The sequence below is a fragment of the Budorcas taxicolor genome, chromosome 3 (assembly GCF_023091745.1).
Source record: "Budorcas taxicolor isolate Tak-1 chromosome 3, Takin1.1, whole genome shotgun sequence".
Classification (NCBI taxonomy): Eukaryota; Metazoa; Chordata; class Mammalia; order Artiodactyla; family Bovidae; genus Budorcas; species Budorcas taxicolor.
In genome coordinates, this window is record NC_068912.1 from 99,643,799 (window position 1) to 99,669,633 (window position 25,835).

General features: G+C 42.2%; 2 protein-coding genes across 3 annotated transcripts in view; one reads left to right on the forward strand and one right to left on the reverse strand.

Moving 5' to 3' along the window:
- EFCAB14 (EF-hand calcium binding domain 14) overlaps positions 1–19,406 on the forward strand; it is a 38,226-nt gene extending 18,820 nt beyond the window's left edge. The window contains exons 5-11 of one of the 2 annotated variants that reach the window (XM_052637153.1): positions 3,550–3,660; positions 5,775–5,879; positions 6,912–7,103; positions 8,857–8,943; positions 11,246–11,357; positions 12,291–12,416; positions 15,952–19,406. In XM_052637153.1, the coding sequence (XP_052493113.1) occupies positions 3,550–3,660; positions 5,775–5,879; positions 6,912–7,103; positions 8,857–8,943; positions 11,246–11,357; positions 12,291–12,416; positions 15,952–16,127 (909 nt within the window). In that variant the 3' untranslated portion in view covers positions 16,128–19,406. The remainder of the gene's footprint in view (positions 1–3,549; positions 3,661–5,774; positions 5,880–6,911; positions 7,104–8,856; positions 8,944–11,245; positions 11,358–12,290; positions 12,417–15,951) is intronic. The other variant, XM_052637154.1, reaches the window with a different exon arrangement.
- A 1,732-nt stretch (positions 19,407–21,138) lies between these two features.
- TEX38 (testis expressed 38) lies at positions 21,139–22,720 on the reverse strand. The gene is made up of 2 exons (XM_052638266.1): positions 22,684–22,720; positions 21,139–21,749 (listed from the first exon to the last, which is right to left on the reverse strand). Exons 1-2 carry the CDS (start codon positions 22,718–22,720, stop codon positions 21,139–21,141), a joined length of 648 nt encoding a protein of 215 aa, XP_052494226.1.
- Between the last annotated feature and the right edge of the window lie 3,115 nt (positions 22,721–25,835).

The following is a 25,835-nucleotide window of genomic DNA, read 5'->3' on the forward strand; positions in this document are numbered from 1 at the left end:
GTGCTGTGTATAGATACTGAAATTAACCAACTGTAATTCTACGTTCTTGCAAATTTTCTTTGAAAGGCTGGTATTTGAAATCAGCTACTCCAAGAAGACAGTAGCAGAGTTTAAGATACCTCTGTTTTGGTGTGGTTAGTTGGGCTTTTAATTTGCAACAGGTGACTTTAACTATGGTTTATATGGATTCACACCATTTTATTTGGCTTCCCAAATCCCAGGAGTGCTTTGCTGGGACTCTTATGTTAACATGTGTGGGTTTGCTTCTCATTACTTGCCTTTTCAGTTCATCATCCACAGTGTCTTTATGAAAGCAAAACAGTTGTACATGAGAGTTGCCCTAAATTGCTCTTATTTTCCATAATTGAGAGAGGTGTTTTTGGTGTCTGTGTTTTTATTGGTTTTGGTTTAAAAAAAAAAGATTTAGAGAAGTACAAATAAAATTCTGGGATATGATAAATGCTGACAAAGATGTGGTGCAAAGAAAACTTTCGAACACTCCTGCTGAGCGTATAAATTGGTAAAAAGCATTTTAGAAAACAGTATATTTTATTTTATAAAGGTGAAGGGGCACACCTTCTAAGCAAATCACTCTTCAGTATGTATGCTAGACTCTGGGCCCTAGGCAAACAGTACTTTAGAATTTCTGTTTACTGGATCCCTAGGATTCAGACCGAGAACAAGAGACAGTGACCAACCAAATGAAGAATATGTGAGGATCTCTAGACCTGGGTGGGGAGAATGGATTGGGAATGGAAGGAAAAGAGGGCACACAAGCAAAATGAGGCCGTGGGGCTGGAAATGAAAGAAGAGATTCTGGAGCAGGAAACCCCAGACAATGGGTATCAAATCTAGAATCTTTGACTTTTAAAAGCTAACGTGTAACGAGTTTGATTTGATTATGTACCAGGCTCCTGTTTTTGTTGTTGTTGCTATTATTTAGTCGCTAAGTTGTATCTGACTCTTTTGCAACCCCATGGACTGTAGCCCACCAGGCTGCTCTGTCCATGGGATTTCCCTGGCAAGAATACTAGAATGGGTTGCCATTTTCTTCTCCAGGGGATCGTCCCAACCCAGGGATCAAACCTGTGTTTCCTGTGTTGGCAGGTGGATTCTTTACCACTGAGCCACCAGGGGAGCCCCACACCACCCTCTGCTAAGTCACTTTAGTCGTGTCCGACTCTGTGCGACCCCATAGATGGCAGCCCACCAGGCTCCCCCGTCCCTGGGACTCTCCAGGCAAGAACACTGGAGTGGGTTGCCATTTCCTTCTCCAATGCATGAAAGTGAAAAGTGAAAGGGAAGTCGCTCGGTCGTGTCCGACTCTTCGCGACCCGATGGACTGCAGCCTACCAGGCTCCTCCATCCGTGGGATTTTCCAGGCAAGAGGGCTGGAGTGGGGTGCCTTCGCCTTCTCCACCCTCTATAAACATATAAATTGTTTGCAGCAAGGAATGAGAAATTCCTAAGCCAGAAACAAAACTTTTAGAGCCATACCACGGTGTGTACACAGTCTCTATAGTCTGCTATTTGTCCAATATGGTCATCTGCTTACAACTTAAAAAAAAAAAATAGGGACCAGATGAGACCAGATCCTTTTTGCCATTGTTCCAAAGGCCAAGTGGGGAAAAAGGAGGCCTCTGTAGCCTTCAATACAGAAGTAACTCTGGCAGTCTCGCATTCAAAGAGGAAATTGGTTTATTTTCACATTCATTAATTCAATAAATATTTGTGGGACTTCTTCCAGTATGTGCCAGGCACTTTGCAGTTGGTGAGAATACTAGTTTCAGGGTTTTGCTGTAGAGTTCACATGGTGCTGTCAGCTGCTTCCTTAAAAAAAAATCTTAAACAAGAGCTTACTATCTTTTTGCATCCTGATGGGCTCATACATCCAGTCAGTGAGGATTCTCTAACAGTGGATGTCTTTGAATGCTTGTAGCTTCTGTAACAACAGAGGTTGTGTAGATGACATGCCTCCTTAGAGACTTCTGCCCAGCATGTTGTCTCCTTGCAATCCTGTGCATTTATAATGTCAGGCACTACTTTTATTACAAGTGGCTCAGTTTTGAAGTGGTAGATCATCTCAAAAACCTAACTTCAATGTATCTCTTGTAATTTTTTTTTTAATGTTGAAAATGGCATTTCTTTTCTCTTGGATTCCTGACTGGCTATCGGTATAATAAAAATACCCTTGGTTAAAAATACTAATGGGACACTATAAAATTGTCAGTATATCTTAATGAAAGGCCAAAACCTACCAAATTAGTAACACTCTTTGGTATGATCCCTTAGAACAAGCTGTTTTTAAAAAGACAATTTCTGAATCATATTCCTAAGTCCCCAATCCACTTGGGCTCCTTACACATAATGAAAGCAAATAAGCTACTACCCATATCAAACTCTACTCAGTAGTTACTGATGGGATTCTAAAGCAGAAGAAAACATGCTGCCAAATGAAATTTTCCCTTCATCTCTGCAATGTTGGGTTTCCCAAAGCCAAAAATAGCTCCACCTATTTTTACTCAGAAGTCATCATTTTCTCCTGAGAGTGGCAATCTACCGTGTTACCTCTGGTCATCTGCCTGTGGGGCTTGATAGAGACAGTTTGTGGGAGAACTTTACCTATGAGTCCCAGGTTTATAAACTAGTATTTTTTTTTTTTTTAGGAAAGCTCTGGCCTTCCTCTATGAAAATTGTGTGTGTGTGTGTGTAGTTTCTGGTTAATTGTGTCAGCACAAGCTACATGGAATTCATAGTTTGAAGATATTTGAAATAATCCTCCATTAGGTCAGTGTTTAATGTAAAATCACAATGATATACCACTGCACTCCCACTAGAATGACTAACAAAGAACAGACTGAGGATACTAGTATTGATGAGAGATGGAATAAACAAGTTAAGAATACATACTATATGATCAGACATTCACTCCTAAGTATTGTGATGACAGGAAGACATATAATGAAGGGAAATGAAAACATATGCCCACATGGAGACTTGTATGTGAGTGTTCATAGCAGCTTTATTTGTAATAATCAAATGTTGAAAACAACCTAAGTGGCCATCAACAGGTCAGGAGATAAACTGTGATGTATCCATACAGTGGAATGCTAATCAACAACATGCTGAGTAGCTACAGCGTATATGAATCTCAGAATAATTATACTGTGTGAAAAAAGCCATACCAGAACAACAACAAAAAAATACATGATCACTCACTATTCTATTTATATAAAATTCTAGCAAATGCAAACTGACATATATAGGTATATAGATAAATAGATAGGTAGTGATAGAAAATGGATCAGTGGTTGCCTGGCAGTGGGGAGGAATGAATTACAAAGGGGTGTGAGGAAACTTGGGGGTGACTGATGTTTATTATCTTGATTGCAGTAATGGTTTCACAGATGTGTGTGTGTGTGTGTCAAAATTTAGCAAGTTGTACATTTTAAATATGTTCAGTTTATTGTATATCAGTTGTGTCTTAATAAAGCTATTAAAAATTTCAAAAAGGAAAAAACACCGACCCTACTCCATGTTTCTGTTCAGAGTGTAGCTTCCATTGGCAACACTTTAAATAGTGTCCATCTTGCTGTGGAGGCAATACAGAAGACTGTGGATGAACACAAGAAAACCGTGGAGCTACTACAGAGCGACATGGTAAGGAAATCTACAAATGCTGTGGAAAGTCAGCACACTCCCACCTGCCCTTTTCTGTGTTATCATGTGATACTAACTTTCCACTTACCTAAACGGACCACACTAGGCACCTTTTTAAAATATACAATAGGCAGTGTTTATTGATTTTTCTATAATCTGTAAACTCAGTTAGATAGGAAAAGCCGAGTCTTTTGCAAATGTGGTAAAGGGGGTACAGCACTAAGATGCCATTCTCAGAGTGGAATGTGTCAGAAATAAAATGGAAAAGAAGGAAGGGGGGTGAGAAAGTGTCTTATTTATTGCTGCATAACAAATCACCCTAAAACTTAGTGGCTTAAAACAACACTGGATTATTTCTCACTCTTCTGTGGATCAGGAGTTGGGGCAGGGCTCTTAGACTGTTGGAATGATTAGAGGCCAAGCAAAGAGGAGCTCCAGAGGGTGAAAGGCCAGCTTGGGTGTTCCAGCTTTAGCCAGTCTCCCAGTCAGATTACAGGTGCATGGATGACCTCAGCCTATGCCATGTGAAGCAGAATGCTGCCCCACCCCCTTTGAGCCCAGTCAACCCACAGAATCATGAGAAATAGTAAACAATTGTTTCAAGCCACCAAGTTTGGGGATGATTTGTTATGCAGCAACAGATAACTGAGACAAAAGCAAAACCCCTGCAGTGTTCAGGAATTGCTTTCAAATTTCTCTTAATGCTGTACCAATGTAAGCTGTCTCAGTCCTTCAGAAGCTTTAATTTATCTCCTAATGGATACTCAGCTCCACGAAAGGTTTATGAAGGTTGAAAAAGAATGGCACAGCCCTCACTGTCCTGCCAGAGAGAAGAGTTATCCATACGTGAAATCAGGATGGTTCAAGACACAGAAAAGTTCCCTAGCTTCTCCACCAATTTCTAGATCTCCCCTGCATGTTATTGTCAAGCTTTGGAGTTTCAAGTTTAAACTGAGCAGTTTGTACCAAGGAGACTTGGACTATATTAGAGCTCTGGAAAGGAGCGTTCTTCATTTTCTTCAGAACAAGTACTCGTCATTTTCATTTAGTGGGGCTGACCCAGAAGAAAAAGCCTTGATCTGGGTGTCCACACACCCTGGATTCTGTTAATTCTAGCTCTGCCCTGTAATTGTGTGATCCATAATAATAAAGACTTCTCTAACCTAACAGCTTTTTTATTATTATTTTAATAGCTTGAGCATTTTCTCAAAGTAGTTATTTTCTAAAATACTTTTTCCTAACTCAAAAATTCATATTTTATAGAACCATGGGATTATTTTTTTCTCCTCCTCTCTTTTTCTTTATTTTTACCATTTGATTATTATAGAAGCAGAGTTGACAATGTCTAGGATTTCAGATTTCAAGAAAAACAATTTATTTTGGCCAGTTGCATACTCTTGTCATTAAATTTGCATCTTTTAAACTTCCATGGTTGCCAGTGGTAATCCTACTGCTGAATAAGCCATACAAACATTTTCTGTTAGAGGGAAAAGTGTATATAAACATGTCATAGTTCAGTCTCTTCAGAAAGAGTCTTGAGCACTGGGAATGGGATGAGAAAGAAAGGGTAACCTTCAGACATAACTCTTGGCATGTGCTGTACAAACTGAAAAGTTACTGATGTGCATGGTTAATTATGTTGCTCAATGCCCAAAGCCAGTGGTTCCATGACTGGCTGTTCTTTGAATGTACAGGTCTCTTTAGTCCTGGGAAAATGGTGACACTAACCAGGTTCAGACCGAGTTGATCCTGGGAGATTTAGTGGTTCTGTAGTTTCTCTGAGAATAAAGGGAACTGGGGGAGAAGACCTAGTTTTAAAGGAGTTCATTCTCAGTTTCTCATTCTGAGGCTAAGAAACAGGACCTCAGGTTCCTGACGTAGTCTGGGTGCTGCTGGTCCAGTCCAGGCTTTAGGCCAGGCCTCTCCAGAAGTACCTGGTGCCCTCAGGCCTAGCACAGGACTGATCACACTAAGGCTTTCAGGAAATAATTGTTGATTCATCTGTGAATGCCTCTGTGAGAAGCTGAAATGTTCCAGGGCCATCCCTGATGAATAAGTAGATGTAGTTATTATTAGTACTCACTGCCTATAGCAACCTCTGTTCCTGTTAACAGAATCAGCACACCTTGAAGGAGAGCAATGGAAGCAACCAGATCATTCCATCACCTTCCGCTATATCTGAACTTGACAATAAAACCCACAGTGAGAATTTGAAACAGGTACTTTTGACTCTGGTTTAACTCCCTTGTGACCACACTATAATCTGAAGGTGACCTGCGTAGTGTGGGCTCCATGCTGTGGTCCCTCAGCAGGCATCTCTTGCACACATTTGCCTGCCTGAGAGCTAAGCAGAGAGAGGGTACGTGTGACTCTGTCAGGGATCCAGCATGCTGCTTGTCTCCTCCTTGGCACACTATTTTTTTCCCCTACATGTCCATCAGTGGAGTATTCCTTTTTATATCTTGAAAGTCATAGAGTGGCTAGATTATCCTGAAAATGTTTTTGAAAAATAGCAGTCTGGACAAATTAAAGATGGGTGAATAGTAGATTAAAATGATAGCTGTTTTGAGTCACAATTCAGAACAGTAGAAAGCACATCCTTGAAAATGAAGAGTTTCTAAAGACTAAAGACCAGAGGAGGGAAGAGGATATTGAGTTCAGAATCACATTAAAGAAAATAAAAGAAATCTTCACTAAGAAGAATTCCTGTACTGAGTTTAATGCCCTGTAAAGCCTGTAGTCATCATTCCTTTTTAAGTAGCAATCAGTACTGGAGAATGTCAGTAAAAATAATTGAATCTTATACTAAATAATGCACTACCTGTTATGGTTTTGCTAGATGAGCCAATTCAGTAATTGGTATTGTTCCGATGGTGGTTCGTTCTGACAAATTAGGTTAATGAGCATTTCAGTTAATAACCCAGCAAGCTTTCTCACCAGCAGGTGAGGTAAACATTGGGAAATCAGTGCCCAAGCTCTCAGCTTTCTAGGACCAGAGAGTGAAGCATGTGGGTAGTCTCTTCCCTCTTTCCCCCTCCTGTCTTAACTGAGGTCAGATAATTCCAGAGGGAGCCAACTGGGAGCAGTTCAGAGGGGAGGGACAAAGCAGGGGCAGACGATCGATGGTCCAGAGCAGGGAAAGGCGTTCACTTCAGTAACTTGACAAAATAAGGGTTGTTCACTGCTGCTTCCCTGCTTGTCTAGTACATGTCTTTAGCTGGATTCCATGACTTGATTTATTTCCACTCTAGGATATCCTGTACCTTCACAGCTTTTTAGAGGAAGTAAACAGTGCCCAAATGGGGTACCAGAGACAGAATGATCTCAAACTCGAGGGGATGAATGAGACCGTCAGTAATCTTACCCAGAGAGTCAACTTGATAGAAAGAGATCTGGTTGCTATGAGCAAGGTGGAAAAGCAAGCGAACCTGTCCTCCAGCATGGTAAGCCTCTTCCCATCTTTTTGACGTGTTCTGTGTTGCATTGTGTTTTGTCTGTACATGGATGACATTCCACCACCTTTTCAGACACTGACCTCTGGCATACTTGAGAGGCTCCACGTTTGTGTTGTGCTTAATCCTGTCTCCTCTAATCCTTACACTAACTCTGTGATGTGAATGGTACAGACGGTGTTAGTCCTGATTTGGAAGGGAGATGTGGAGAGGTCCAATTGCTTGCCAAGACCTCCCCACAAGTTATTGGCAAAGATGACAAGCCTCCTTTTGTGTTGCTGGTGACTCATCTGGTAGGGAAGCTCCGGCACATATTTTCAAGGAAAGTCTTCTTGATCTTTTCATTTTTAAGTTACTAAGATGGAAAAAAGTCTGAAAAAAATATATATGTACATGAAATGTAATCACTTTGTTGTAAATTGAAAACTAATGCAACACTGTAAATCAACTATACTTCAGTTTGGGACTTCCCTGGTGGCTAAGATGCCATGCTTCCAATGCAGGGGCCCTCAGTTCAATCCCTGGTCAGGGAACTAGATCCCACATGGCATGGGTAAGACTCAGCACAGCCAAATTAAAAAAAAAAAAAAAGATCAGTACTTAAAGAAAAAGTTATTAAGGGTGAGAACAATGACAGTGACAATAACTAGAGAATCTTGTTTTTTTAAGCCCAAACTAGACTTTCAGACTGGTCCTGTTTCAGTCTTCATCTGACATTGCAGAAAATGTCAGGAAAGCTGTTTAAGACACATCAGGTCAGACCGCCTCCTCCTGTAAAGAGATCATTGAGTCCATCCTCTCATTTTACACAAGAGGAGCCCGAATGATGTACTGAGTCACTGATGCTGACAGATTGTATGGTTTACTGATTTTTGTTATTGCAAATAAAATGTGAGGGGTTTTTTTTCTTTTCTTTTTAAAAAAAACCACTTTTACTATTTGAAATCCATGTGGATTATTTTTTAATAGCTGCAAGCCCCACCCTTAAAAATTTCATACAGCAAAGACAGGCATATGTAGAAATAGAAACCAAATATAGGACATTGTACTGTAAATCAAGTAACCACCAAAGCTGAAAGAAAGCCCGCAAGTAACGTCAAGCTCTGGCACACAGCAAACAACCTTTGAACTGGCTCTGCCACGGTGCAGCCTTGGCAAGTTGCCTGGCCTTGGCTTTGAGATTAGAGGAGGAGAACCTGTTCTTCCTCCTCCTTTCCAGGGGTATGTAATTTACTACAAAGCTGCGAAGATTAAAGGAGCCTTCTTTCAAAAAGCCCTTTTGAACTTAGCTAAACTAAGGACGGTAGAGGCTAGGAATTTGGGGTGATTTGATGAGTATTAGGCCTTGAAGATTGTTTTTCAAGGCTTTTTGTGAAAACTCACCGGCCCTAAAGCTCCCCATACTGCCTCTCCCCTCCCCACCCTATTTTTCTCTAGAAAAGGAAATTGCCAATAGTACCATCTGTCCTACTGTTTTTTTCTAACTGAATCATACCTAGCATGGTTTTGGGTTAAAATTCTCTCGCTTTTTGAAGTTTGTGATGGAAACAACTAGAAACCAGTTTCAGCTTTGTCTCTCTAAAACCTTTCTCCCTCTCCTCTTATTCTCCTCCTGGTATTTCTCTTGAGTGTTCTGAGACCCTTTAAGTAAGTTTGGCAAGTTTGTTTAAAAAGTCCTAAACGTTGCTCAAGTTTTCATGTTTTCCTTTAATCTTCTCTCATTTTGTTCCTTTTACCCTTTAAGGTGAATGATAGAGCTGCCACTCTGAAGAGAAAGTCTTTGCATCAAGTGACCAACAGAATAGAGTCAGTAAAACCCCAGGGCATAAAGGTAAATAATAAGAGGCTTTCTCTGAAGTAAGAGTAAATGCATAGGCATCTGCTTCTTTCTCAAAGGGAGCACTTCATTCTTTTTTGCTGAAACTTCAAGACACAGTAATTAGTATATTAGTAAATAAGTAAATACTTTTTATCAGGCACCTGCCCCATGCCCAGCTCTCTGCTAGAAGCTGGGGTGACCACAGTGAGCAGGATAGACATGTGACCGCTCTTGTGGTGGAACTCAAAGATCAATCAAAAGACCATTAACATATAATTGAGTGAAATATAAGTGCTACAGAGGAAAAGTATCAGATATCACAGAGTGTTAACAGAACAGGAAGACTTCCCTAAGGGGGGGACTTTTAAGCTAAGACAGTAAGTTCTCTGTACTGTTGATGGGGAACAGAGGCATAAATTATCGAAAAATGGTTTCTAAACTAAAAATTATTTCTTGTTGTTAGGATTGCAGTCTTTGGGGGAATGGAAGAGGGGAGAAAAGATTGTAGTCTCAGTGCATACAAAGTCCTTTTAAGCTTCAGCCAGTTCCCTTCACCTTATACCTTCCCATTTTTCCTTTCTCCTAGATATATTGTCTAGATAAGACAAACAATCTGATATTTTGATATCCCCAGAAGGAAAGGGTGTTTTCAACATTCTCTGTGATTAGAGTATTGTGTAATATTAGTATTATAAGACCTGGGTTAAGATAAAGGAAAAGCCAGGAAGATCGTGACTGAGTGACTAAAATATCATTTCATATGCACATTGCATTTGATAAGCTCAAGGATGTGAGTTCACAGGAAATGAACTTGGAAATGAACCATATATCAGACAATTTTCAGTGTAATGCTTTCTGTCTATACTTGTTCTTAACAGTTTTGTGTATTATCTAGATAAAAATCACATATATTAAGATTTTAGTGCTTTAAAAGCTAGGTTTTTGTTGAGTTTTCTAATTGCTACTACTGAAAAAAATTTGAACTTCACCTAGAGAATAACAAGAGAAATTTAAGATCCAGATAAAAATGTTGAGCACAAAAAAAGTAACAGATGGTTACTATTGGAAAATAGTAGTGATTTCAACAACAGTTCAGATTTTAATAGTAAATATCAGAATAAATTAGAGCTAGTACACATTTTTGCCTGAATTTTTTGGCTTTACTTTCCAACACTTTGTGATTTTTAACTGTTACCCCAATGTCTTAGTGCTGCCTCCTCTAAGCATCCTGGCAAAATGCAATTTCTCCTTGCCATAAATCATTCAAGCATTTAGCACCTAGTTTTAGCTGTATACATCCATATTTTGACTCCCTAAACAAACTCAGAGTGATCCACGGTGGTGGTTTCGTCGCTCAGTTGTGTCTGACTCTTGTGGCCCCATGGACTGTAGCCGGCCAGGCTCCTCTGTCCGTGGGATTTCCCAGGCAAGAGTACTTCTACTATACAGTAACCATTTCCTTCTACTATACAGTAACTGCTAGTGTAGAATAAGGATAGGAAAGAAATAAGTAAATACATGTTGAATGAAAAAAACATGTAGTGGTCAATATTGTAATTAGACATAGGATCAGGACCTTTCAAACTAGCCTATGCAGTTAGAAACTGACCTCACAGAAACCAGACTTCTCTCTTTTTATAATTAATTGTATTTTTTATATGCCACTATATCATCTAGGAAGGAGACAGAGGTGGGGGAGGAGTTTTTTTTTTTTTTAAGATACAAGTAAGGCCTTGAATTAGAAATACTATAATTCTTTCATGTTCCTAAACAGTTCCTGCTACCAGTTGAATAGTTATCCCAGGGGACGAGAAGGCAGACCAAGGGAATACTTGTGGTCTGGTTGCTTTTTTTTTCTTTTAAGGTGATAAGAACATGAAATTCTGCCTAAAGTGGTATAGTCACAAGGTAAAGTAAGCGACTCAGAAAAATTATTTAGTTAGTATGAAATAGTTCCTAGACAACAGGATCCTGCCCATTTCGGAAATGGGTGTCATGAAGGCACCTGAGCAAGTGTGCATTCCTTTACTGCTGGCATATGCATGCCTTCCCCAGCTGCCAAGTGCACACGGCGAATCAGATCATCTGTGGCATAACGTCCCCTGAATGGTCCAGGCTCAAATCCAGCCCAGCCTTCATCAACACTGAGTACTAAAGATGTCTCTAGTAATTATTGATTCATTCCTTCATTGCCCTCAGAGAGAGCCTGTTTGGGGTCAAGAGCTACAGGCTAACTAGGCTTTGGGAATATCATGAAGAATCAGATGAGGTCCTCCTCGTGCCTTAAATCTTCTGTTATCTTTGTTTTGGACAGAAAGAAGATAGTTCAGATTCTCAGGTATCTAAGCTTAGAGAGAAGCTGCAGCTAATAAGTGCTCTCACAAACAAACCTGAGAGCAGCAGGCCTCCAGAGACTGCCAATGAAGGTAAGATATTCAGGACTGGCTTCTGAATATTTCACGCAGGCTTGGGCAGCTCGCCTCCCACACAGGGAATGGGGAAAGGTGTTCTGGCAGGACTGATGGCACGGAGTGAATGATGCCTGAGTGCACCGAGTTGAAGCTGCTACACTTTGCTTTCATTTAGAAAAAGCCCATTTTGCACATGATTTGTACTCCAGTCTATTAAGGGAAGAATGGGTAATGTTTAGCTGGAAATAGACTTCTCCATGCTGTCTGCATCCAATTATAGGCAGAAACATTACTGTCATAGTGTGTATTAAACCAGCCCTAAATGTTGTTTACGGGAGTCTTCATTTCTGTAAGTGCATAAAATTTACTTAAAAATAAATATTAGTCCTCCTGAAAAGCCATTAACAAGTAATAATGTGGGATCATTGGGTTGGAAGGGCCTTTGACTTTAGGCAGGGACATAACCTAATCGATATTAGCAGTTGCATCAACCTCTGCCGGTGCTGCTTCATGATGTAACCAAGGCACTAGATTATGTTCGTTTTGACCTCTACCTACCCACAAGTATTTTTCATTTTGGGGAAAGCAGTACAACTTCTGTTACTCTCTTTTACGTGGGAGACAAAAGTACAGTGGGAGGCCTTGCCCTGACATTGTGCTACATAATTGTATGGTAGCATTCTTTCAACACAGCCGGTCTGGTGACACGTACCCTCAAATCAGGCTCTTAGCAGAGTTCCTACGATGTCAAATCCCCAATGCTTTTCTCGTTTCAGCTTGAACTCTCAACCTCTAAACATGTGTAATGCTAACTTGAACTGTAAGAGCATCCAGTTGGGACCACAGCTTCAAGCTTAAAGATTAAAGTTTGAAAGTGACCTTCAATATTGGTTTAATTTTATGTCAGACTAGACTGTTAATACTAAAACTGTATATTGTTTGTTACAGAGCAAGTACAGAATTTCACATCACAGCCATCAACATTGCCAAAATTCCCACAGTCTCTTGGAGACCAGATTGAGAAAGCTGTCCAGCTAAGACCTATTTCCCTTCCAGGAATTTCTAGCATCGAAGGTAAAATTTTTATATTATGGAATGATAGAGGAAATATCTCAAAGTTGCAACTTTCTAACTTTTTTAACTTGTAAGATAAAGACTGATATCTAACACTGTTGAGCACTTCCTGTGGGCCAGATACTTGATATGCATTATATCATATAATCCTGGTGACAATCCTGGGACCATCAGTAGTCATGTATTATACCCATTTTACCGATAGGGAATTCCCTAAAGTCCACACAGCCAATAACTGATGAGGCAAAATTCATACCCAGGCAGTTTGACAACGAAACTTTTACTCTTAACCACACTACACTATGTTATCTCTCTGTGAATGTTTATTAGAGTCTTCAGTCATTCAGTGAGTACCTAGTTAGACCCAGTGTAAGCAGTAAGAATACAGTATAAGAAGATACAGTCTCACTTTCCCCACAGATATAAAAGTCCAGTGAAGAAGACAAGCAAACATAATACTAGGAGACTAGCAAAGTAAAGTAAAAGTCGACCCTGTTTGTCAGAAGTCCTCCAAAAATGAGGGGTCTTTGGCTGAAATTCGGCAAGATAAATGTTAGTAGGAAGGATCTGATTCACAGAGAAATGTGTTTGTCTTGCTTCCAGCAGTGTGTGTTCCATCCCTCTTTGTGATGTTCGGTCTCCTGATTTTGCACTTGCTAACTGCCTGGAAAATCACCCATTCCTATCACCCTCTCTGCCTGACTCTTCACCTAACTTTAGAAACCTTTCCACCAGGAAACATTTTCTTTCCTCCCAGGACTGACTAGGCTCCTCTTGTGTGTGTACTCACAGTATCTTATGTTTGCACATGTCACACTGTTGTAATTTCCTGGGGAGCTATAACATTTAACTTCACTCCCAGCCCCTATCCTCATGCCTGGGACATGTGAATATTTGTTAAGTGAATAAGTTATCTATAGGTTACAATTAATTCTTAAAGCATAGTAGACTTAAATTTACATTGCCATTTAATTTGAGTTCTAATGAGGTGGGTGAACCTAGAGCCTCTTGTACGGAGTGAAGTAAGTCAGAAAGACAAAGATAAGTATTGTATACTAACACATATATATGGAATCCAGAAAGATGGTACTGATGAATTTATTTGCAGGGCAGCAATGGAGAAGCAGACACAGAGAACAGACTTACGGACATGGCAGGGGGGGAAGGAGAGGGTGAGATGTATGGAGAAAGTAACATGGGAACTTATATTATCATATGTAAAATAGATACCCAGTGGGAATTTGCTCTATGACTCAAGAAACTCAAACCAGGGCTCTATGACAACCTAGAGAGGTGGGAAGAGGTGAGAGGCGGGAGGGAGGTTCAGAGGGAGGGGACATATGTATACCTACAGCTGATTCATGTTGATATTTGACAGGAAACAACCTAATTCTGTAAAGCAATTATCATTCAATTAAAAAAAATTTTTTTAATATGTATTGCCATTTAAATACTTTCTTCCCTATTCCCATTTTTTTTCTTTCTGTTTTCTGGGGAGACAGGAGCGTGTTAAGTTGTATTTGTTGGCAACACAAGTTGCCTCCTCCTGCTCTTCATTTTTACATCAAGAATTGATGAAATAAAAGGAGGAAAGACTGTTAGAGCAGATTAAGAAATAGCCATCTTAACATTTATACTTCAATCCCTAATATAGGTGGTGCACACTTTTGAATGAGTACATTTTTTAAATGACCTGAGGCAACAATCTGATTTTTATTAGAATACTCTTGTAGAGTGTCTAACACATTCTATAAACTCATGCCTCATGTGTACACACACGCACGCACACACACAAAAAAAACATTTTCCAGTTGACCACTTGGTGGCAGGAATTGGGAACAAGTGTCTCATTGCTTTCCTGGTTTTCAGAGAGCTTTATATAGCTGCTTTGCTGGGGCTCTTAGGACTGAAAGTAGGGACTTACACAAAAAGTTGTCAACAAAATTGCTTGACAGTACTGTCCTCTGGTATTAGAGACTGAATCTATTGCTTTTATTGTTTATGTTTAATTTAAGGATAACTGCTTTACACTATTGTGTTGGTTTCTGCCACACATCAACATGACTCAGCCATAGGTATACATATGTCCCCTCCCTTTTGAACCTCCCTTCTCCCTCTCACCCCTTCCCACCCCTCTAGATTGTCATGGAGCCCTGGTTGGAGTTTCTTGAGTCATACAGCAAATTCCCACTGGCCATCTATGTGTTTCCATGCTGCTATCTCCATTTGCCACCCTCTCTTTCCCCACTCTCCCATGTCCATAAGTCTGTTCTAGAGACTGAATCATTAATACTAAGTCATTCAGTGGGGACACAGTCAAGCCCTTGTTAAACATTATATAAACAGTTGGCCCTCCTTGGTATTCATTACAGGGCCCGCTCTTGGCCAGGGTGGGAGAGTGGGGAAGGTCAGTCTCAGAGAGAGAATAGTCACATCCTATTATCCCCCTTCCCCCAACCCCTGGCAACCACTAATCTCTCAACCACTTTCTCTTTGGATTTGCCAGTTCTGGGTGTTTCATGTAAGTGGAATCATGTAACACATGGTCTTATGTGTGCTTCTTTCTTTCAATATGCTTCTTTCACTTAGCTCAATGTTTTCAAGGTTTATCTGTTTTGTGGTGTGCAACAATATTGCATTCCTTTTTTGACTGAATAATATTCCATCCTATGGATATACTGCATTTTGACTATTAGGAACAATGAAGCTGTGAACACTCATTTACAGCTTTTTGTGTAGACACACATTTTTATTTCTCTTGAGTTTATACCCTAGGAATGGAACTACTGGATTATATAATAACTATTGAATTGACAATATGCCATAGTCTGTTTTATAGGCCATCAGAGTTCCTCTCAGTTAGCTCTTTAGGCTTCTGCATCCCTTCCACCCCTTCAACATAAGAATAAAATCTGGAAAATCTTAAAGAAAGGCCCTGAATAGAGAGAAAGCTAGTCCATTCACTTCTCCTGTGATTATCTGTCACTGCTTCTATTTTGGAAGGATGGTGCCCTACAGTATTCTCTCATCCTTAAAGGATCAAGAATTAGTCTTTCAGGGACTTCCCTGGTGGCTCAGCAGATAGGAATCCACCTGCATTGCTGGGGCACAGGTTTGATCCCTGGTCCAGGAAGATTCTATATGCCGTGGAGCAACTAATCCCCGTGAGTCACAACTACTGCAACTACTGAAGCCTGCTCACCTGGAGCCTGTGCTCCACAACAAGAGAATCCCCCTCAGTGAGAAGCCCACACACCCCAAAAAAGAGCAGCCTCCACTTGCCGCAAGTGGAAAAGTCTGCACAAGGCAACAAAGAGCCAGCACAGCCAAAAATAAATACATATAAATTTAAAAAGCAAAAAGAATTCCTCTTTGAGATTTAGTGAGACCTTAAACTTTACCTTTGGCGAACAAAGTCTGCAAAGTAGCTTTTCTTTTAGTGCTTTAAATTCAGTTGAGACTACTTTTTAAACTGTTAACTAAATTTAGCTATGCGTATAGGTATATACGTGTTTTTGTGATTCCTTTTTAACAGATCTTCAGGGCTTATTCCATAAGACTGGCCAGGATGTGGATGGGAAGCTGACCTACCAGGAAATCGAGGACACCTTAGAGTCTGTTGGACCAGAACCAGAGCGTTTAAGAGAGTTTGATGCTGATGGAGATGGAAGATACTCATTCCTGGAGCTGAGGGCAGCTTTAGGTGTCTAGCCTCATTAGGCTCATTTCAGAAGTGGATGTATGCTGTGGACTACCTATTATCTGCTCAGCTAACACAAACAACCCTTTTACCTACCCATCAATCCTCCAGTCCTCCAAACTACAGTAGCAGACACATTGTCACCTTTTAACTTGTTTGAAAAAGCTATATAAAAGTTATTTTTTTAAAAAAGACCATTTTACTTATGATATTCAGAAATCTATGATTTCCTGAAACCAGTAAGATCTTAATTTTAAAATTGCCCGAAAAAAAGTCAAGCCCTCTTTTTTTCTCTTTCCTTTTTCTGAGGGGAGGAAACCTTATCTTTTACAACTGGAAAATGTATATATAGAGAGACTAAGCCACCTTTTATATTTCACATAAATTTGCCTTAAATTAGCTGCACTTTATACAGACTCAGAAAATGTCTTTCCTTTAACAGATAGACCTTTTCTGTTTGTAAATATTTAAAGTGAAAGAGTTGTGCATATTTTGTGAGAAGTGGGGAAAATGGTTTGAAACAGGATGTAAACAAATGACTTGTTATTAAAAGTTGCTAATCTTACCTGGTAGCAGCTTGAAGCTATGTCCCTGTCTCCTGAAGACATCTTTAGGTGCTGCCCTGGGGTGTGGCCTGATGCTGGGGGAATTGATTTAGGGAGTGGAGACTGTGGGGACAGGGCTGCCTCTAGCCTCAGGAAGGTAAGATCTGGCTATTTGTTCTGTCCTCCCATCCTGTGAACCAGAAGTCTTGCAGGGGATTTTCTCATTTTAATCCTGTTTCAGGGTTTATATGCATAAAAAGTTAATCCAGTAGGAGCCACTGAGTTTTCCCCCCTGAGTGAGCTAGATTATCTTCCCCCACCCATCCACTCAAGTCTACCTTTAAGCTCTAACTGACTTTCACCTCTGATACTATCTCCATTCTGAATGGCAGGGCCGCAGTCCCTTGGCCACTGTCTCAGCCTGGCTATTCAGGAACTATAGAGAAAAGCGCTGCCGCTAATTCTGATCCAGGAAACTTCTTGAGATTTTTACCTGGGGGCTAACCAAGAACCTAATGTGTTCCTCTGTGGGCTGACTAAGGCCAAAAAGGTTGTAAAATGAAACAGTTTTACTGAAATCATATTACATTTCCTTACAACTGCAGCTCAGAAATAACTAGAGGCTTTCTGTCCAGAGAGTATGGCAGGCAGGCCTGGAGGAGAGGCTTCACATGATGGCAGCAAGCTTTTTCACATCTAATGCAAGTATAATCCTCCCGTTAAATACTTCTGTAACCCTGGTACTGAAGGTCCCTGGACTAGGAGGAATTGTTTCTCCATGTCACCTGTGTTTGTGTTATGTTGATCTTAGAAGCAATCTTCAGGCTACACAGAAGGGAAACTGAAGAATTTAACTGTGCTGTCGGCCACGTCAGGGAGAAACTAGAGAAGCCTTGAGACTTCTTTGGTAGAGTTTGTTTCCATTTTCACTTTGTCCAGGTTTCCCTGTTAGCCATGGATACAGTTGAGCACCTTTAAATGTTTAAGGGCTGGTTTTTTTCTTCATACAATGTTCAGCTTGGTGTTGGCTAACCTTTCTTTTTCCCTAGAGATATTAAAATTTAGAGTTAAGGCAGGATGAAGTCTTTTCCCATGAATGTGTCTGCTTACCTCATTATGGCTCATGCTTCTCTCTAATTCCTTTGCCTATCTGTGCTGTTTTATGTTCTTGGAAAGTTTTAAGTATAGTATAAAATTAGTCTGGCACTTTAGGTAACTGGAAGATACTTACTCTTCTGGCTGCCTTTCATGCCCCCCCCCCTTTTTTTAATATATATATCCTTAAAGTTTTGTAACAACCAAATAAAATTCTAGCAATAAATTATACTGCTATATTTGTATATATTGTACCATAAATAGTATGTCCGTCCCTGGAAGGTATTTTTTTGAGAATTGATTTATAAGAAATATACTTGAGGGTAATGTAGCTTGTCCTTTTTAGTTTCAAATTCTTATTCATAGGCAGACACTCTGAGGACACCTTTACTCTTTGTATGTACTTTCCTTTCGCATCACCTGTGCTTTTCGTTTATCCTCTGTTCTTCCCACCTCGAGGTGGATGGTGCCATCTTCCCCCCTACCAAATTTGGCAGAGGTGTTCCTCTACACTCAGACCTGTGAATACCTTTGTCACAGCACCTGAGAAAGTGCTGTATCTCCCAGGCATAACTAGGACATCTTGAACTCCTTTGTTCTAAGTTAAGCATATTTGTCAGCTTAAAAAAAGAATTCCCATAAGCCTATATTCATTATTTTTTTATTTTTAATTGGAGGATAATTGCTTTACAATATTGTGTTTGTTTTTACCATACATCAATATGAATCAGTATCGTTCAGTATTAATTTGGAATTTTTGTTCGAAAGTTGTCTTAACTTACCCAACGTATGTTGATCTGTAATCAAGCCTAACCTGCCACACCTCAATCCTGAGAGGAAGGCTAAGTAGAATTAGTAGTTTTGGTTTCGGTTTTCATTTCAAATGCTTTTTTATCTCTTCATTCTGGCAGCTCCTACTGCTTTCCTAAGTTACCCAAGGCATGACTTCTTGGTCCTGTTTTTCTTTTGCCGTCTATCTGGTATAATGTTTACCTAGAGAGACTCCCCCCCATAAATCGAGGGGCAATATATTAAAGGAAGAGAAGACTCGAACAGACAAACTGGCTTAGATCCCTAAATAGTAGTGTTGTCTTACAGGCAGAGAAGGGCCTGGCTCTTGGGGTTGTGTCTGTTACAGCCCAGCTGAAGAGCGTGGACACCCGCCACCTGCTGCTAGCTGCTTTGCCTGCCTTCGGCATTCCCTCACTTTGTTGCTGGACAGAGCCCCATCTGCCCCCCTTCCCGCTCTGGTCTCGGCGGTCACAGTTGAAGATTTTGACTGAGATGGGCTCATACTCATAATGGCCTGCTGTTGAGTTGTTCTTAGTGACAGCTTTTGTTTGCTACACACCTCATTGGCTTGCTTACCAACACACCACCAGTTAGATGTGGGTCCTCTCTTTCATATCCAAACCAGAACACATTTGGGTATTCCTGAGACTATAGAGCATATATTGTTTGTTATACGAACCTAACCTACCTTGTTGTTTTCTCATATTAAGAAATGTAAGCCTACTTTGCTTTAGTGGAGCTATTTTGGTAATGTTTAAGCCGTTTTGGTTCTGTCTAGGGAGTGAATTCAAGATTTCCATCACTTGATTTGGGCTTTGCTAATTTCATATCAGTAATAAAACCATTTTAATTATCTAAATTAAACATTGCTTTTTTCTTCCACTGTGTCTATGATTAAAGGCTCACATGCCCCTCCCCCCGTTACTAAGAAGAAAAATCTACTTTGATCCTTATTTTTATGGACTCCTTCCTCTTTTTGAATGCAAAGCCTAACAGATGCTGGACAGAAAGTAACATTGAAGAATCTGCAGATTTGCCCAATTTGGCCTGAAGAAATGAAGGTGTTTTCGCATCTGTGGGGATGTGGGCAGGGTGAGGGAAGAGTAAAACCCCTGACTCTGCATCAACCAGGGAAGTTCCACTTAGACCTGCTTTTTATTTTGAGGTTCACTATAGGAGCATGTTTACAGGACATATTCCATGTCTTCAGGAAAAACAAAGGAAGAAGGCTTGAAATCCATTGCAAGATAAGGGTCATAGAGGAGGAGGCTGGGGCTTTTTTCACACAAAAATTTTTTAATTAGCTCTACATGGTTGCTAGATTCTGGGATTACACACACGCACAATCTGGGAGGCCTTTCCTCTCAGGAAAAATCACATAAAGCCTAGCTCGTAAATACGGTAAGGGGATTTTCTCATTTCCAAAGTGAAGGAAAATTTTATATCCTGGAGCAGAACTAGGTTTTCTTAGATTTGAACTGGGATCAAATAGCCAGTATTATTTTTGTCTCTCCTTTTAGAATAGTTTCCAGAAGATGCAAAAAATAATATTCACATGTACTGGATCTTAACTTTGGGAGAAGCCATGAATCCCTTTAAGATTTTTTTTTAAATGGTTACTTTTAGAAGGTTCATTGGCCAGCCCGCTGCCAAGTCAATCTGTGAACCAAGTTAATCATGCCCTACACACACAAATCGTTTTCCAAGAGTTTTCAAAAAAGACATTAGAGAATGGAGACCATGGTGAATGGTGGAAAGATCAGGAACTTTGATGCCAGGCAGACATAAATTCGAGACTTTGCAACATGATATGACAGACTTCCCTGGTGGTCCAATGGCTTAGACTCTCTGCTCCCAATGTAGAGGGTCTGGGTTCAATCCCTGGTCAGGGAACTAGATACCACATGCCACTACTAAGAGTTCACATGCCTCAAATAAACATCCGGTGTGCCACAACCAAGACCCAGCACAGCCAAAATAAATATTTTTTTAAATGATATGCGAAATGCCCTTGGAAACTCTCGATCTGTAAGAGAAAGATTGTGATATCTGTTTGACAGTGTTCCTGTATTAGAAATAATGTAGAGACAATACATCATAGATGTTAACAAAGAATGCAATTCAAGCAGCAGTGCAGCGTGGTTCAGAGATTTCACACTGACTTGTTTTGGCCACTACGGATCACCATTGCTCATGCATCCTAAGTGACTGTCACTCTGCGGCTGTCCTCAGTATCCCACAGGACAGCAGTGCCTTTGGGCACCTGACCCAGGGTCTGGCACATGGTTTTATTCTGAAATAACAGACAGAAGGATGTTGAGCCCATCACAAGTACTGGCTCAGTGCGTCTCCCCACAGTCATTCCCACTGGTGTTGGTGAGACACCTTTAGCTTGGTTTGCAAAATGCCCTCCATCAGACACTGCCCTCGTAACAACACATGAGACACATGGAGCCTTGGACTTTTTAAATCTTTCATTAGGTGACATCCACATGGGCCCTGGCCTTGTGTCAATACCACCTCCCTGAGGTCAGCTCCATTTCCTGTTCTGCCCAGGATACCTCCAGCTCCCAGCCTCAGTGAGAGGAGGCTACAGTTCTGAAGCAAAGGGCTTGGCATTCAAGCAGTGGTCCCCTTGGGCCATTGTGGGGAGGGAGCTGAAGTGGACAGTCCTTTGAGGACAGGTGGCCAAAGGGTAGGAGACCGAGTGGTTCAGCATCGGGGGTAGGTTACACAGGGAGAGGGCAAAGGGCACCTCCTGAAAGATGGGAATTGGGAGTGGGGAGCTGGCCCGGGGCCGCGGCACTGGGGAAGAAGGTAGGGGCTGCTGTGGTGCCAGCTGCACTGCAGGATGCAGGGGGCCGGGGGCCTCCACCTTGGGGCTGCTGTCTTGAGCAGCACAGCTCCTGCTCTCAGGGACATCCAGCTCCCAGGGGCGATCCGAATTCTGGGCGTCAGTCGCAGTCTTGGTGGCAGCAGGGGGAGGGCCAGTGTTGATAGCTGCGTTCATACCATAGTGCCGTCGCTTGTTAATCCAGTACAACAGCGGGCTGTAGGTGAACGTGGCTGCTCTCATCACCTCCACCCACTCCTGGGCACGCTCTTCCCGCCGCACGTTCTTCCTCCAGTGAAGAAAGAGAATGCAGCTGCCAGTTAACACAGAACACAGCCCCAGGAATCCAAAGTACAGTGACACCCACACTAAAGGCAACAAGAAAAAAGAATAAGCTGGCTGAAAGGTGTAGTTGGGGGAGTCTCAGCTGTTTCTCATTCCTCTCTTTAGCCCTTTCACCCATCATCCCCTCTGCTTATCAAACCAATCAATCCTAAAGGAAATCAATTCTGAATACTCAATGGAAGGGCTGATGCTAAAGCTGAAGCTCCAATACATTGGCCACTTGATGCAGAGACCACTCATTGGAAAAGACTCTGATGCTGGGAAAGATTGAAGGCGGGAGAAGGGGATGACTACAGATGAGATGGCTGGATGGCATCATTGACACAATGGACATGAGTTTGCACAAACTCTGGGAGACAGTGAAGGACAGGAAAGCCTGGTGTGCTGCAATCCATGGGGTCACAAAGTCAGATGACTGAACAACAACTCCCCCATTTAACTACTCTCTCAATTCCTTCCTTTTCTTCTCATTGACTTGCCTCATCATTCTTTTATTCAGTCAAAGCAGAATTTTCAGAGAGCTTAAGAGGCCACCTTTAGCCCTTCACAGATAAGGAAAGTAAGGTCTAGAGAAGCATGACTGCCCAGGCTTACTCAAGCTCCTGGATCCCAACCCTGGCCCATCCAAAACATCAGAATAAGAAGCCTCACTGCAGGCAAAGACCACCAAGAAAGTAGCAGTTTACCAGTGGATGGGACACCAGTATCTCATCCCATTTCACCAAACCCTAATCATTCAATTGAGATGGTCCTGGGATATTCTCTGGGCAGGCAGAGATACATGGCCTCTGCCCTCAAGAAATCTGTAGTTTTCTAGAGTAAACCCTGTCCCAACTCTTTAATACTCTTCCATGGAGGCAGTCATCACTCCCATCCAGGCAAAAGGTCTTCCCTGAGTGCCCCCAAGCCTAAGGGCACAAAGCAAGCAGCAGGGGTTTGGGGAGGGACCGCATTTACCACCAGGGAGGCTGAGGTCCTCCCTTTGGGAATCCATACAGTCAAATCTTGGTACCTCACTGGTGGCTCTGGGGAGAGGGAGCTCACCTACTCATCTGTTTAGCCAATAGGAGTCCCCAGAATGCCCAGACCCCATTGTTCCTTAAAGGCGGGTCACTGAGTTCTGAACACTGAGCATCCAGGGCCAACATTTGTAAAGTCTAATGGAAGGAAGGGACTCCAGCAGGGGTGTTTCCTGGACATCGTGCACCTCTCCTGCTTCTACCAGGGCCTGACCCATGCTCTGAATTAGTGGTCCTCTATCCCCGACCCACAGAGCAGCCTCCAGGACAGGGCTTAGGTCCCTCAGCAGCTTGTTGTATCCCCAGGCTTTAAGGAAAAGTTGATGGATACCTGTCCCGAATGGGAACTGGGACAGGGTACACCCAGAGCAGTGGGCAGCCCTGACCTCAGGTCTACTATGACAGTTATCACCTCCTTCCTTGGCTCTTACAATCTCTTTTGTTTACCTTCCTTCAGCCAAGTGTTGGCAAGTGTTTCTGGGGCATCTGGCCCTATGGGAGCATCCCACAATCTGTCCCTACGTCTCTTTCCAGCCTCACCTTCCTCCCCATCCTTCATACACGTTTCCCTTCTAACCAGGTGACTCTTCAACAGACCCTGCCCATTCCCATCTCTGGAGCTTTGCTCACACTGCTGCTCCACCTAGAAGTGCCCCTCCCCACTTCTCCCCTCACCCCATTCTCAAACACCTGCTTATCCTTCAAGGCTCAGCTCAACACCCCATACTCTGTGACAGACAGTTGTTTCCATCAGCTCCCAGAATTTCACCACGCCCAGTTTGAAGGCACTTTGAGAGTTGTCTAGCCCAACTCCCAGCAGATGCTTGAGTCCTAGAAGCAGGTCTCCTCTATGCACCAGTAATCCCTAGGAACTGCTTGGGTCAGGGACTTGCTCACACCTCCCGAGGATACGGGCAGCTCAGAAAGCTAACTAAGCCCAAATCAGCCTCCATGTAGGTTGCACAACTAAGCTTAGATTGGCTTCTTGGCACCATCTAATCACTCCCTCTTTAAGCCCTCAGCATGGCACCTAGGGATAATGAGCCTAGATTTCTCTCCTGGTTCCACTTAATCTGGGCTCTCCTCACTGGCTCCTGCTTTTCAGTCTCCTTTGCTAGTTTCCCTTCTTTTCCCTGATCTCTAAATGTCAGGTGCCCTAGGACTCAGTCCTTAGCCCTGTATCCACATTCATTCCTTCAGTGGTCTCCCCCAGACTCATGGCGTTAAATATCATAGCTACACTGTCAACTCTCACTGTTATACCTCCAGCCCAGCTCACTTCTCTGAATTTTAGACTCATATACCCGAAAGCCTGACTGACATCCCTCCTAGCCAGTCTATTAAGTTATCTCAAACTACCTCGTCCAAAACCAAACTCCTGATGGCCCATCTTCCAGTATCTACGCCAGCCTTCCTCCTGTGTGTAAACGGCAACTTCTTCCAGTTGTTCAGGCCAAAAACCTGACAGTCATCCTGAATGCTCTTCATTCTCTCACACCCACATTCACTCCAGTAGCAAAATCTTCAGGCTTTGCGTTCAAGACATGCCCAGAATCTGACCACTGTGCCATCACCATCACTTTAGTGCAAGCACCATCCTCTCTCACCTGATCACCCTATAGTATGACCAGGTGTCCTTGATTGCCTGGGATTGAGGGAGTTTCCAGGACATAGGACTTTTGATGCTAAAATCTGGGAAATGCCAGGTAAACTAGGACAAATTAGTCACCCTTCCATCCTTGTCCCCCATGGCCTATATTCCACCAGCAGTCAGAATGATCCTTTTTAAAAGTTGTGCTTATAAGCTACCCACCCCAGTATTCTTGGGCTTCCTTTGTGGCTCAACTGGTAAAGAATCCACCTGCAATGCAGGAGTCCTGGGTTCCATCCCTGGGTTGGGAAGATCCCCTGGAGAAGGGAAAGGTTACCCACTCCAGTATACTGGCCTAGAGAATTCCATGGACTGTATAGTCTATGGGGTTGCAAAGATCGCAAACGACTGAGCTACTTTCACTTTCTATACTCAGAACCCATAGTGACTCCCCATCTACTCAGATTTAAAACCAAAGTCCTCAACCAAAGCCTACAAAGCCCTGAAAAATCAAACTGCCTGTCCCCATGCCTCCTTCACACAGTCACTTCCTTGCTGTTCTACAAGCAGGGCAAGCATGCTCCTGCATCAGGGCCTTTCCACTTGCTGTTCCATCTGGAAGGCTCTTCCCCCAGATATGCATACAGACCATGCCTCATTTCCTTCAGGTCTCTGCTCACGTGTCCCTTTATCTCTCTCTCTCTTAGCCTGTTGTTTTTTGCATAACGTGTTATTATCACCTAACATTATTTATTTATTTATATTGCACCTCACCCTACTAGGTTGTAAGTTCCATGAATTACTGTAAACAAACACCTAAGAATTTCAGGCAGCCAACTACTCTGAAAATAAGATAGTGGAATAAAGAATATAAAGTGATGCGGGTGCATCAAGAGAAGTCCCTTTGAGGTGCTCTCTTGTGAATTGAGCCCTACATGATGAAAAGACAGCCACGTGCAAAGGGAGCAGCCAGTGCAAGGATGCTAAGGCAGGTACAGGCCGGCACACTTAAAGGACTGCTAATCTCTGAGTTCACCACACTACTCCCAGCACAGGCCAGGGCCTGGGGCCCATCTCCAAAAATGCAGGTTGAGCTGAGCAGAGGTGAAAGTGCTGTCCCTGCCCCTGAGAGGTCCACCATTCAAGAGGGGCTTCTAAGGTAAGCCCCCAGACAGGAGGAATTTCTTGAGGACTGATTGGTGCCATCACAGGGGGCCTGCTCCCGGTGAGACACAGGTATTGATGTCACTGTCCAAGTCCAGGGGATGAAGAAGATGATGGCATTGCGTGGAGAGACAGCATTTCACGTATAAGGACTTGTTAAGGACAATCCCAGGTGTGTCTCTGGGGAGAAGAGTAGTTCAGTTTGGCTGGAGTTCAAGGTAGGTGTCAGGAAGCAGAAGACAAGACCTCAGAAACAGCTGGCATCTTGAAAAAAATTCAGCTTTTGGGCAAATCTCTTAGTGATTCTCAGCTTCATGAAACCTGCCTCACGTGCT

Coding starts and splice junctions, on each gene's coding strand:
- TEX38 (XM_052638266.1), bottom strand. CDS start 22,720: ATGGATTCCCAAAGGGAGGACCTCAGCCTCCCTGGTG. Junction 21,750..22,683: donor GGACCTCAGCCTCCCTGGTG/GTAAATGCGGTC, acceptor TGTTGCCTTTAG/TGTGGGTGTCACTGTACTTT.